Here is a 14,218-nt window from a genome sequence, read left to right as displayed (position 1 = left end):
AATAAAACAGCCTTTGGCTGTTCAAAATCTCCTGTCTTATAAAGACACAAGCTATTTCCCCAGGAGGAAATAAAGGACCCACTGCGGACATACAGGCCTGCAAATTAACATGACTTCTGACTAATGATATAGAAGCATTAAATGAATTGAGCATCATAATTTCTCCTCTGAAATTCCTCTGATTTAGAGAACGTGGCATCAGGTTAAATACATTCGCTTCCCAAGAACAGAAGAGAGGTGGAAAGGGCACTGACTGCACTGCCAGTGGTGGGGCGGGGGCATCCCAGGTCCTGCTCGCAATTCCTTCCCTTCCTCCAAGCCTCAGCTAGTCCACCTGCAATCTGAGGCAGCTGAACTGGATACTTCAGAGCGCTTCCAGGCGAAGACTCCATGAATCTTGACCAGAGCTGGGAAGAGAGCTGAAAGCTCTATTTACCACATCCCCTCAGCAAACACTCAGCAAATTACTGGGTTTTGGGGAGATTAGGAAGGGAATTCAATAAAACAGGTTTTTAGAATGAAATAATCAATTAGCTTTTTAATTGCAGAAAACTCCCCGATTCTACTGGGATAGGAGCAGTTATCATCTTAGTAAGCCTGAGGCTCTTTCCCCCAATGCAGCCGGATGGCACGGAGTGTGGCTGAGAGCAGGTGAGCACAAGCCTCTGATGCAGCTAGAACTGTGGCCAGAGATGGCTCCACAGAGCAAGGCCCAGACATCTCACCTGTAAGCCCCAGCTCATCAGTGTCTGTCAGTGGAGTTCCTCTACTAATTGGGGGCCGGGGGGCTCCAGGGTATTTTCAGCTTTTAAGGATGAGCTGTCATGGAGGCCGCTAAATAAGCCATCTGGTGCTGACAGAATCTGGAGCAGAGCAAGGAGCATCTGAAAAACCACAAAATGGCTTGGAGTTCCCATGAGATCAGAAGGCTGCTCTGTCTGTGGTTCTAATCTTAGCTTTTAAAATATCACAGGCTCATGGAACTCACAAGGGAGGTCATCTAGAACAATCCACTTCTTTAAACAAAGTTTTTTTTATTGTGGTAAAATATATATAACATAAAACTTACCATTTTAACCATCTTTAAGACTGCAATTCAGTGGCATGAAGTATATTCACAACATCATGCAACCATCAACACCATCATTTCCAGAACCAGTATACCTCCCTGTATTGTCAAAAATGCTCAAATCTCAAGAGGGAATATGATTAATTTAAGATCACACAAGGGGCATCTGGGTGGCTCAGTCAGTTAAGCATCTGCCTTTGGCTCAGGTCATGATTCCAGGGTCCTGGGATTGAGCCCCTCATCGGGTTCCCTGCTCAGTAGGGAGTCTTCTTCTCCTTCTCCCACTCCCCCTGCTTGTATTCTCTCTCTTTCTGTCAAATAAATAAACAAAATCTTAAAAAAAAACCAACAACAACAAACCAAAAATGATCACACAGCTTGTGGCAGAGAGGTAGGTTAGAACCCAGGCCTTCTATTTGCTAGACTGCAGTCGATTTTATGCTCATAAAATGCACTCATTTATAACTTGCCAGGATTTTTACAAGTTTCCTGAACAAAACACACAGGTATGTCCCAGCAGCTTTCCAATCGGTCTTCAGAGTTGTGGAACAGCAGCTTCTCAGTGTACTGTCTTGGTAAGTGGGCATTAATTTCTGTACCCCAACCCCTGCCCAGGATACACATTAGAGATCCCCAGTAGATGGGGTCTGTGATACGTGGGATTTTCTTAAGCAACACGAAATGAAAAGTACACTGAGTCGAGTGCAAGTTACTCTGTAAGACCTGGGTTCTAGTCCTGGTCTTCTAGTGATTCTTCATGTCATGTCCGAGACTTGCTTCACCTCTTCAGACCCTGGTTCCTCACTTTTTTGAGAGGCAGAAATATACCCTGTAGTTAGAGCCTCACTGAAGAGCTAATGAGGTCCAAAAGACAACAGATGGGAAGAACAGTACCGAGAATTCTACAAATATCAGGGGTTATGCTTAGAAAGAGCACCTCCATAATGTACAGTGTCTCAGTGTTTGACAGTTACTATAATTTCTATCAATTTCTGATTTCTCTACTTTTTATCATAGTCTTTCTTCTTGTCATTTCCTCAACTGCCTGAGGCTACAGTGACTTCTCTGATCTTGTTTCTAGTCAGAAGTGATGTCCAGTTTAGTGTTGTCTTTCAGGGAGGCAGGCGTCAAAATGGGGATCTGGCTTTTTTCCCTTTTCTAATTTCTTCTTCATAATGAGCTCACCTCTCGACAGTTGTCTCCACATCCCTGTTGCGTCTTCCTCCTCAGCTGATGAGCCACAGAGTACCTGTCTCCTGCCTGTACCACCTGGTACTCTCTCTGCCTGCTTCCTCGTGTCCCAGTGTGCCCAGTCTCTGCTCTGTCCCCTGGTCCCAGTCACTGCTGCCATGCCATCTCCAAATGCCAGTTCCCTCGACCTCACTTCCCGTTCATTCTGGTGAGCCCGCAGAAACTTAGGAGGTATGCTTGATCTACAGAAAAGGATCAGTCTGTAATCTAGCAGCAGCGGCAAAACTCTTTTAACTCCCACACAACTCTGAGTTCAGTAAATTCATCACAAAAGAGTTGGCTTCGACAAAAAGTTTCAAACCATCCCCAAATGTGGGAGTGCTGAAGGAGCTGAACTCTTACTGAGAAACTGTAACACAGCAAAATCCCTGCCCATGAATGACTCACCTCTTCACAAGCGCAGTAGATAGCATCGCCATATATGTTGAACAACTTAAGTTTAAAACAGGAAATCGTTTGGTAAACCATGGTCTGTCTATACAACATAAAGCATGCAGCCAATAAAAATGATACAACAGTGTGCGTCAGCTATATGTCAATAAAAAAAATACCCACAAAGTGTGATTTTGATATACAAATGCTGCCTGACTTATGATGATTCAACTTTTGATTTTTCAACTTTATGAAAGCATACACATTCCGTAGAAACTGTACTTTGAATTTTGATCTTTCCCCAGGCTAGCGATAGGACACTTTCTGGAGATGTGCAGTGTTGGCAGCTCCCAGCCAGCAGCCCCCCTCCTCGGCCTCGTCATCCACGTGATCATGACGGCAAACAACTGACAGACTGAACAACCATTCTGTACTCAGACGTGCTTCTGTTTTTCATTTTCACTACAGTATTCAATGAGCTAGAGGAGATATTCAACACATTACTATAAAATAGGCTTTGGGGGAGATGATTTTACCCAACTGTTAGTGTTCTGAGAATGCTGAGCATGCTGAAGCTAGGTGAGGTGTATGAAGTGTACTTTCCACTTAAGGTATTTTCAACTTATGATGGGTTTATTGGGACATAACCCCAGTGCAAGGAGAGGAAGACCTATAATGTCACATGTATAAACCAGGACATAAGGGTTTGCACAGTATGATCTTGGCTAAGTAAAATATTCATACAGGGGTGGTGGTTTGTGAAACAGGTGAAGGTGGTCAGAAGGCACAAACTTCCAGTTATAGGATAGATAAGCTCTGGGGATTGTGATGTACAACATGGGGACTAGTACTGTATCATACATCTGAAAGTTGCTAAGATAGGAAATATTAAAAGTTCCCGCCACAAGAAAAAAGTCTGTAACTCTGTGAAGTAATGGATGTTAACTAAACTTACTATGGTAGTAATTTTGTATGATATGCATATATTAAATTACCAGTTTACACACTAAAATGAATACAGTGTTATATGTCATCTATATGTCAATAAAACTGGAAAAAATATTCATAGAAAAAGGACTGCAAGGAACTTGCCAAAATGGCAACAGTGGCTATCTCCGATGGTGAGGTCAGGAATAACAGCGATCCCGCCTTCTCTATGCTTGCCTGTCTTTTTCATGGTGAGTAAGGAGCACGTTTGTAATGAGAAAAATAAAAACAAACTTCTAAAGGAAAATAAAATACAATTTAGTAGGCTGAATGAATGAATACATGTGAAGAAAAGAAAATCACACAGATTTCCCTCAGCTTTACTTCCCTGAGCAGCTTGTAAGAGACTCATGAACCTGCTGGGCACTGCCAGAATGCTCCTGGGGTGGGTGGGGTGTGGTGGTGAGAAAGAGCTGTGTCTGAAAACGGGGATTTTCTATGTATGACACTTGTTCCGGTGAGGGTCCACATTTTCTATATTTTAATCATGAAAATCTTTCTAGAATGAACTGTATGTTCCTCACTCCTAAAAAGAAATGCAGGGAACATACATTTTGCTTCCATGCTCATTCAGAGTTAGCTCTGAGGAGATAAAGAATCTTCTTGGAAATAAAGTATAGGGTTCAGGGTGCCTTTGAACCCAGATGACTGCAATTTCCGAGTTTTGGACCCTGCCTTATTTTTTCTTTTGCTCTTTCTCCTTATTAGGTAGACAGTTTCAGCTCATAGTCTGCAGCTTCTTACCTTGTACTCGGCTCTATCAGTGTAACCAGCGCCTGCCCTAGTCTAGTTTGCTGTAGGCTAAAAAGACCTAATGAGCATGCTTGTTAGAGATCTGCCTAAAATAACACTTATTAAGTTTGGAGTGAGAGTTAAGAGTTGTCCAGAGGCTTTTTTCTCAGCTATAATCCATACTGTTAAGGTTGCAGTAGGCTTTAGATAAATGATGCTGTCAGGAACTACTATTTGATACGTTAGTTATGCCATTACTCTGGTTTTAAAAATGAAGAGAAATAAAGTGCCCATCATCATCATCATCATCATCATCATTATTATTTTTACAAAATCAGTAACATAGTCTTCCCAACTTCTTAAAGCAGCAGAACCCTACTTACTAATGAACCCTTGCCTGAAAACTACATTATCCCAACAGTTAAAAGCAAAACTACTCTGGGTGACTCAAGGGAGAGAAGCCCAAGTCCTGTTTTCTCAGGCTCCCCTCCAACACCACCTAGTAGCCTCTAAGCACCTAGGCAAAAGCCAAGCACCAAAAGCGGCTTCAGAAAGCCCCTGACTCTAATGCTACCTGCAAAGTGATCCAAGCGGAAAGGTGCGACCACCTCCTCAAAACAAAACAAAGACATGGATAGAACATCAGAACCTGTGTGGTAAGGGTTTGATGATGCTTCTGTGTAGTGAAGGTTGTATTAAAAATATTTTATTTTTACAGCTCTAAGAGGAGACCTTGGTGCTAATCTAGTGCTGACCACATCTCTTTGGATAGAATAAGTCAGAGACCTGTCCCTGGACCCTGGGTGAAGGGCCTCACACAGGACAGATGGGTTCCAGCAGGCCAGCCTGCCTTTTCTCACTCCAATACCTCACACTCTCAGTGTTGGGGGGGCAGTCTAAGAAGTGTCCAGGGCCTCTTACCTGGTTATCTGGGTGGTTGACAGTGAAGTAGCCCACACAGACGATGACCTCATGAAGGAGGCTTTCACAAGAGACTTGGCTGCAGTGGCCCAGCAGGGAGCTGACGATGTGCCGGAAAGCCAGGGACAAGCCCTCTGCCCCTACAATAGACTGACAAAGACAAGGAGCGGTTAGAACTCCTCAGCTCGGGGAGAGGCAGGGCTGCAAATCATAGAGCAAGACTGGACCCTGTGCACTTTCTGCTATGGTGCTGGAAAAGCACAGGAAATTTCTAGAGCACTATGTTTCAGAGTTCAGTTCAGGGATTCCCGCTCTAATAAATGACCACAATAAATTGAATGTTTAACCTGAGAAGAGACATGGAGAAATACGCTTTACTATATGGATCAAGATTCTATCCGCCTAAACTATGGTTATTTATTCCATCTGCAGTATGGAATTTTCTTCTCATGGTACAAATAGTCTCACTGTAGAAAATTTGGAAAAATACAAAATACCAAAATTCTCCTGTGAATCTATCATTTAGCTAACTTCTAACACTTTTTTTTTTTTAATCTGAAGGAGAAAACATTTTCTTGAACACAGGGATAAAAACACAATTCCAAATATTTACTGATGTTCAAAATCATCGTATTGGGAAGCAATACGAATAATGACTGCTTATTATTCAAATAAAAGGCTCTAGAAACCCAGCGTTCCCAAAAGAATGTAAAAAAACCAACAACCCACTTCCCCCCAATAAAAACAAACCACGGAGCCCCCTCAACTGTAAGGCTTCTGGGATCCTTTCTCCAGACAGGCAGAGGGCTGTTGTTGGTGGGCGACGCGGGAGGAGAGCCTGACTCTGTCTGTGCAGCCTGAAGCTTCTATTTAATAAACATGTCAAACAGACAGAGCGACAGGAGGGCAAAGGGGAGAGGCAAAGCCCACAGAATACACTTGCAGCCGACACTGGAATGAAGCACCACTGCTGGCCTGTGGGAAAAGGCCGTGTTTTAAACTCATCTCTTGATTTGAGGTCTTGCTGGGCTTGAACCAGGTCAGATACATTGCAGTTTGGAAGTTGCAATGAATTCACTTTGCCTAACGGTGGTGAAACACAGTCCTGTTAGTGAGTATTGCTGAAATAAAATGACCACTAAATTTTAAGAGTGCCTTCTGTCTCAGTTTCATTGCCCTGAGACAAAATGTTTTTCAAGCCCCAAAGAGGCTTCATGAGAGCTTTGTTCCTTTAAATCAAGTAATGACACCTTCTCAGCTCAGCCCTTATTTAATTAGTTGTGTCCAGTATGCTGTGCCCCAGTACCCTCTGTTTAACCTTCACTGATAAGAGCAGGTCAAGGGGCATGTAAGTTTGAATATAAAAATTAAACCAATTTTTCAAGGAAACTATATTTCCTTTTTAGCCAGAATTAATTGCCAAGTCAGTACATTGATTTGTTTCTTGAGACCACCTTCGATTGTAAAATCTGTCAAAGTGTATGCAATATACAATATCCAGGATCTCAAGGCCATCTGTGCCTATGAATTCACAGTGAAATCAGACTCTTTGCTGAAGGGGGAAAATATTTTGACAGCCTTATTAGTATACAATGAAATGGAACAAGCTAAGAAAATATTTGAATGGATAACCTTATGCTGCGACTACATGATGGGTTCTCACATGACACGAGCACACAGGCTTATGCTTGGCAGAAGTGTGGAGGGGCACTGGGAATGCTGCACTCAAAAGTCAACTTTCTGAACCAATGTCTGCAAAGGCAGTTTGGGAAAGTTCTTCCTCCACATTTCTTGAGGGCCTACTATGTGCTAGCTAGCACGGTGCTTCTACCTAATCTCATTTAGCCCTCATACTTGTGAGGTAGGTGATTTCTGTTTATTATACAGATGAGAAACTGAGTTCAAACGACTTGTCTAGGGTCATAAAACTTGGTAGTGTAACGGCCCAAAGTCACATCAGTGACTCCAGATCCAAAGGTTGACGAGGATGCCCATTACAGCTCTGTGTTCTTGTGATGCCCTGGGCCTCAAATGGTCAACACATCTTACACCATCTAATTCAACTCTTTGGCAGGTCAGACAATTTATCTCATTTCTATTGTGGTCCTCTCAGGAAATTCATAAATTGTCTCCCATATTTTCCTGAGGTCAGACCTATGTGTACCTAAAATCTCTTTTCCTGTCTTTTATAAATGTAGTTCCTAAGATCTCACTTTTGACATGTAAGTTGTCTTGATGAACTAGAACCCAAGTTTCTCTGACCATATTTATCACAATAGCACTTTTCTCCCACACTTGCCCATTGCTTTGTGATGCACATACACTGTTATTTTATACTGTATTTGCCTGAGTGTTACATGCTTGATCAGATGTCCATTTACATCAGCGATATCTGGTGGATGTTTTACTTCAGCTTGCCAAACAGACTGCAGTGGTCCCAAAAAATGCCTATAAATCCTTGACAGTCCTCCCACTGAGAGGAGGGGCTTATGCCTTCTCCTATAGAATCTGGAGGGCTTATGACCTATTGAACAGAGAGTATGGTTGATATGTAGCTATACGACTTGTAAGGCTAGGCCATAAAAGGCCATGCAGTTTCTGTTTCTTTTGGAACATTTGTTTTCTGGAAGCTTCCTCTCAGGACACTCACTCAGCACCCAGACACCATGATATTTTAAGCCCAAGTCACACAGAAAAGCCGTGTAGAGTCTTTAGCAACAGTCCTTGGTGAACCCAGTCTTTAAGTCATCCCAGGCATCAAACAGAAGAGTGAAGGAGCCTCCGGATAATTTTAGCTCCCAGCTCTCTGTGTCAACCTGTCCCTCCATTCCCCCACCTGTCGTCTGAGGGTCTCGGCCGAAGCCTTACATCATGGAGCAGTGACAAGTCACCCCTATCTGAATTCTGGGCCCATAGAAACTATGATCATAATAAAGTGGTTATTGCCTACTAAGGTTTTTTCTTTTAAATGTATAAAAGTAACTGGAACAATAAGGTAATCATTGGTAGATGTATTAGAGGCCCTGATGCTAGAAATTCTGGGCATTTGGGGGCCCACATGTGCTGATGAGGAGTAAGAAAAAATGAGCTGGACCTTGAATTTCGAAAGGATGACAGCCAGGAGGAAGGTTCATGTAGGCTTTCCTGGCCCACGCACTAGTCAAGAGGAAAAGGGTACGTGGGAATAATGTCTGGGGAGAGAATGAGAAATAATTATGGCCAAACTGACTAAGATAAAACAGGAGTTAGAACAGAGATAAAAAAAAAAAAAAGAAGAGAAGAAAATAGAAAAGAAAGTTAAGAGAACTATGGAGCTCCATGAAGGACAGAAAAAAAGACGTAAATGTACCAGAGAATTGTCAGGAACCAGCCAAGAAAGGGCATTCCACTTGGGAAACAGGGCATTTGATTCTAAGAATGGGTTGAACACTCTTGAGTCACCCAGGCATTTTCCCTGCTGTTTTGGACAAAAGCAGCTCAAGTAGGGAATACATTTCAGGCTAGACATGGTGAGGAGGTAGAGAGAAGTCTTGTTTTTTATGTTCGTTTGCCATGAAGGGCTCCAAAAATAAGCTTCTGATTTTTCTAATATTATTTGTCATTGCACTTAAGGGCCACTAGGGGAGCAGGGCTGGTTGGGGTTCAGTGGTGTTCCTTTTGAGTGAGACTGAACAGGTTGCAAGCTCACAGGAATGGTTTGGGGGTGCATGGATCTGGGCTCCCTGACACTCAAGAGTGACTGATGGAACGGCTGACTTAACACAGGTGCTTTTGCTTATCACGTGGAGCACTCTGCAGCAGTTCGAATCCTGGTCAGAAGACCTCTGCCACTAGAAGCTAAGAGACAGTTTTCAGATATTTTGTTTTCATGATCCCTGGTGACAAAGGAAATCACTTTACTTGGACTAGCTGATGGGTGACTGCTAGTCTCCATGTTCTCAGGACAAAAACTTAGCTAATCTCCTCATTTCCAAGCTGTTCGACACTGAACAAATGGGTTTGGTTCTTCACAAAACCCAGATGTTATGTTCAACCCAGAGGCATGAACCACTGGCATTTTCTGGAGCAGACAACGTGAGGTGTGCCTATAAACTCTCAGAACTTTATATAGATTAAGTAGTTACTACCTCAGACCAGTTCAAGCCCTTTGGAAACTGAAATGCATTAACCCTAAAGAGATTTTTGTTCTTGGGATGGATAAACTAACTCTTCAAAGTGGAAAGATATTGAATCCAATGATACAACTTTCTAATTTCCTGTTGTGAATGGAATGACAGGAAGACAAGAATCCCACATTTGTCACTGGCTACAAAACAAACGTTTCTTCTAATTGGGAACGGCCAAAGTCCACCATTTTCATACGTTTGTATCTCTATAACCTTTTTCCCTCTGAGCAAAGCAATTCATCTAAATTATGGGTTCATCATCTGCCAAGTTTGTTCCTTTTTTAATGAAATCGCTTGACAGTTAATAAACCGAAAGAGAAGTCTACTCCTAGGGGCTTGCTCTGTTCCAAGGTTCAGTGTTTTTGAAAATTAAATTTCCTACATGAAAAAAAATCTATTTCTCAGCTGACAGTCTGGTGTTACAGCATAAAGCAATTTTTCTTTCTTCAGCTATAAAAACTGAATTTATAGGGGTGTGCACATATAACTACACATGCACTTTACACTGGACACAAGTCAGTTAAATCATCTACAGAAAGTCCTATCAATCAAAACAATTTTGGTTCTGTTTATGTAAGAAACCATGACTTTCCTTAATATTTAAAAGTTGATGGGATAATAATGCCTTTCCATAAAGAAATCAAGATAAGATTTGTTAGTAGCAGAGTGGCACAGATTTTGGGGTCAGAAAACCACAGGTACCAGTCCTGGCAAAGCCACATGTAACCTTGCACAAATTACTTAACTGTCAGCATTTTCCTCTGTAGAATGGGTATAATATTTTGCAGGACCATCATGAGAATAAATGAGAACACATATGTAGAGCACCTAACATGGTTCGCAGAAGATAGTAGCTTCATAAATAGTATGTATTGTGATTTCCTTTACTGTGGTTTATTCGTTCTGTCCCAAATGCAGAAGAACCTCACACCATTACCTACACTAAAATCTGAGCTCTTGGTTGGTTTCCATCAACACTGACCAATGCTTGGTACCTGGAAAGCAGGCAGATCAAGAGCTGCAAAACTGTTGAAGAACTGTAAACTCTGAATGGCCACTTGGACTGTATTCTGAGTGTAACTCTCCTTGGGGCTGGCAGTACTAGGGTCCGAGATGGTGCCGTGGAAGAGGACACAGTAGAGTGTGTGCAGAACTCCGGCCAGGTCCGTAGCCTGAAGAGCAGCGGTCAGTCCTGTGGGATCCTGGCGATTATCGTCAAATATGCTGTATGACCTGACAAAGAAACATTCAACTCTTTAGAAGAAATCTACCTAAGGGTGTGAGCGTTTTTATAGGTCAAATGGAATGAGACAAGCAGATCGTTAAAAGCAAACCATCTGAGTCATGGAGTAAGGTAACCAGAAACCTCAGGGAATAGACACAGCCTGCAGCTTTTCCCTGCCTGGGAGGGCGGGCAGCTAGCCCCGTTCTCCTTGGGGAGAACCCCCCTGTGCTTTGTAACCTAGGTGGGCTTGCTTTGTTTTAGCTTCTAGGTCTGGGCAAACTGGACAGAGTCCAGGAGAGCTACTGGAACTCCGAAATAGCATAGTCTCCTTTCTGGATACACAATCTTCTCAGGGGAGGCAGCTACCAGGAAAGTGTGAGGCCTCAAAAACTCAGTAGCATGTTGGTATCCTGTGGTAGGGAGACACTTCACCTGCTTTTAAAAGCAGAGTTCCATCATGGAGGAATACTGGCAGGACGGGCTGTAGGGGCTGAACTCCCAAGAACAAGCAAGTGCTGGATTAGCCTTACACAAATCAACATGAAGCCAGCTTAGTAGCTGTGGCAGGCAGGGCTATGGGTGAACAAGAAGCAAAGGCTGTGGCAAGTGAGTTCCTCAAGTCAACAGGAGAGCCAGCAAGGGTTTAGTAAATCCATCTCACTCCTGAACTTGGGTCTCCACAAAGCAGCTAGTGATCAAGAGCCTGTGGTTTTAGTAAATGTGGCGGCCAAGCATTTGTCCACACTTTTTTCCCCTAGACACTGCACCCAGATTTCTCTCTGAGGAATGACCCCCCCACTCTCTCTTATAACTTATGTGCTCCAGGGGGTCCCCTTCCGCTTCACTCTGACTCCAGGGACCAAGGTACTAAAAGGGACACTTTTAAAAGGGACACTTCATTTCTCTGACAGTTAGAGCTCAAGGAACCAATGGAGATGCCTTTGCTGAGATGCTTGGAAAGAAGCCCTTTTTCTCCCCTGGGCTTGAATCTGAGAAGATGTAAGGTTTGCAGCTGCTACTGCCGCATGTTCTACTCAGATCCTCAGGTCTCTCCATGCCTTTCCACATGGGCCAGTCTTTCCTTTCATGGACATACGTTTTTTCCCCCCTCAGGAAGAGAAGTTACAAGTCCTTGTTCAGCATCTTCCTTTTTGACAGATACTCTTCCCTATTTGTAACATGGATACAGGTCCCCCACCGTGCCCACCCTCCAAGGTTGTTTTGTTGTTGGTCCTTTCAGATGGACTCTGGAATGTGAGAGGGGCATTAAAGATCTATGCTAATCTCATTAACTTGCCCAGAAACACTCTGGGAGATGGCACTAATAAAAATTCCGAAATGCTGGCTGGCAAGTTTCTGGTCTCTTGTCTAGTTTTCTTTCTTTTTTTTTTTTTTAAAGGTTTTATTTATTTATTTGACAGACAAAGATCACAAGTAGGCAGAGAGGCAGGCATAGAGAGAGAGAGAGAGAGAGAGAGAGAGAGGAAAGCAGGCTCTCCGCTCAGCAGAGCGCCCGATGCAGGACTCGATCCCAGGACCCTGGGATCATGACCTGAGCCAAAGGCAGCAGCTTAACCCACTGAGCCACCCAGGCGCCCCTCTTGTCTAGTTTTCTAATTCGCTACTAGTTTCATCAAAGTAGAGTTTTATTCATAACCATGGGAAACATTTATTTCTTGAATGTGGACTATTTCTAATACTAAGTGAGATGACATTATATATTATGATATATATTATGATATATACATTATATATATATATAAAATATATATATATATATATATATATATATATAAAATATATGAGGGGTACCTCATTCTCTTTTCAAGAAAGTAGCTCTCTCCGGAAGCATTGTCATCTCATTGTCATATAACAGGATCTACTAAGTACATTCACATCATTTACCTCATTGGTTTTTCACAGGTGGTAGGGAAGGTATTGTATTGCTCTCCTTCACTGTACCCACGAAGATTAGTTGAGACACTCTAGGTCATACACACTTATCGGTGGCAAAGGCAAATCTGAGGACCAAAACATCCAGGATAACCAGGAGGTGACTTTTCTTTCCATCCCTTTTCTTAAGTCAAATCTCGGGGTTAACTGAAAGCCATTAAAGTATAGGGAGACTATAATGTAATCTTGTATCATCACGGAGAGATACGTTTTGTTTTATGGGACAGGATATGAACACAAAGTCAAGAAATGATATTTATTTGCTTACAGGAACATCTGAACCTTTACACAAACTCTGTTAGCTAATGTCAGTCGGCCCGCCCCTCTTTCCTTTCTTCCATTATACCCTAAGAGCTTCGGGTCAGACCCTAACTAGAGACATGAGTAGAGATTAATGTGTCTGACTTTATTATATAGGCTCCCAAAAGGGATCTGTGTTTGCTTAACACTGACTGCCTTTTAGAACCAAAGGCAAGTCAGAAGGCATTTTTACCTAGTTTCCACTAGGCTTTTGGAAATTTGGGCATGAGTAACATCAGTGTTGGTGACAACAGGGTTTTTGCTCTGTGATTCAGAATGCTGACCTTACCCTTATTGCCTGTGTTTTTTTTTAAACTGATTATTAGCATATACAAATACAGGTACTCAGAAAGATAACTTTATCATTTTAAAGCAATTTGTCATACTTAATCTTTCCAAACATTTAAATGACATGAATTCACTGCTATTACTTCTTCAAAAGAATAAATAAAAATTTTAAAAAAGTGAAGGTCATCAGATTACTTATTCTTCCTCTCTCCATTCCATCCTATTATTTGGGAAAACATTAATCACAAACTATAAACAACACAACCCGGGATTTTTGCAATATTCTCCTGGTGAAATAAAAATGTTGACTCAGAAAAATGAATTAAATGATCACTCAATAACTTATATGTGGAAATGAAAAATCAGATCTGAAACTTTATATACTACATTCTGAGATCTTAATTTTACTGAATTTTAAAGTGTTTTTGTTTATTTTCTAGAACTAGAGATCTTGGTGGTATATTAAGTTCTGTTCATTAAAAGCCAGATTCAATTAGGAAAAACTATAACTGAACCATCAATATTCCTGCACAGCATATGAAAACCCTACTTTGCCTTATTGGACAGTATAGATGTAAAAAAAAAAAAAGCAGTGATTTGTGTGGGCATGAATCAAATGCCATCCATTCACCTTTGGTATTTCTTTTTTATTTGATGGATTTTATTTTATTTTTAAATTTTATTATGTTATGTTAGTCACCATACAGTACATCTTTAGTTTTTAATGCAGTGTTCCATGATTCACTGTGTATAATACCCAGTGCTCCATGTAATACATGCTCTCCTTAATACCTATCACCAGGTTAACCCATCTCCCCACCCTTCTCCCCTCTGAAATCCTCAGTTTGTTTCTTGTTGTCCATAGTCTCTCATGGTTCATCTCCCTGCTGATTTCCCCCTCTTCATTCTTCCCTTTCTTTTCCTAATGTCCTCCATGCTATTCCTTATGTTCCA

General features: G+C 41.9%; 1 protein-coding gene across 2 annotated transcripts in view; it reads right to left on the bottom strand.

Moving 5' to 3' along the window:
* Positions 1-14,218, bottom strand: part of SCAPER (S-phase cyclin A associated protein in the ER) — a 569,517-nt gene that overhangs the window by 24,600 nt on the left and 530,699 nt on the right. For both annotated transcript variants that reach the window (XM_044231262.1, XM_044231263.1), the window contains exons 28-29: positions 10,494-10,731; positions 5,333-5,482 (exon numbers count right to left, since the gene is read on the bottom strand). In XM_044231262.1, coding sequence (XP_044087197.1) covers positions 5,333-5,482; positions 10,494-10,731 — 388 coding nt within the window. The remainder of the gene's footprint in view (positions 1-5,332; positions 5,483-10,493; positions 10,732-14,218) is intronic.

This window comes from Neovison vison, chromosome 13, assembly GCF_020171115.1.
Source record: "Neovison vison isolate M4711 chromosome 13, ASM_NN_V1, whole genome shotgun sequence".
In the NCBI taxonomy this organism is placed as follows: Eukaryota; Metazoa; Chordata; class Mammalia; order Carnivora; family Mustelidae; genus Neogale; species Neogale vison.
The sequence above is the reverse complement of the archived record's forward strand: the minus strand, read 5'-3'. Positions and strand labels throughout refer to the sequence as shown.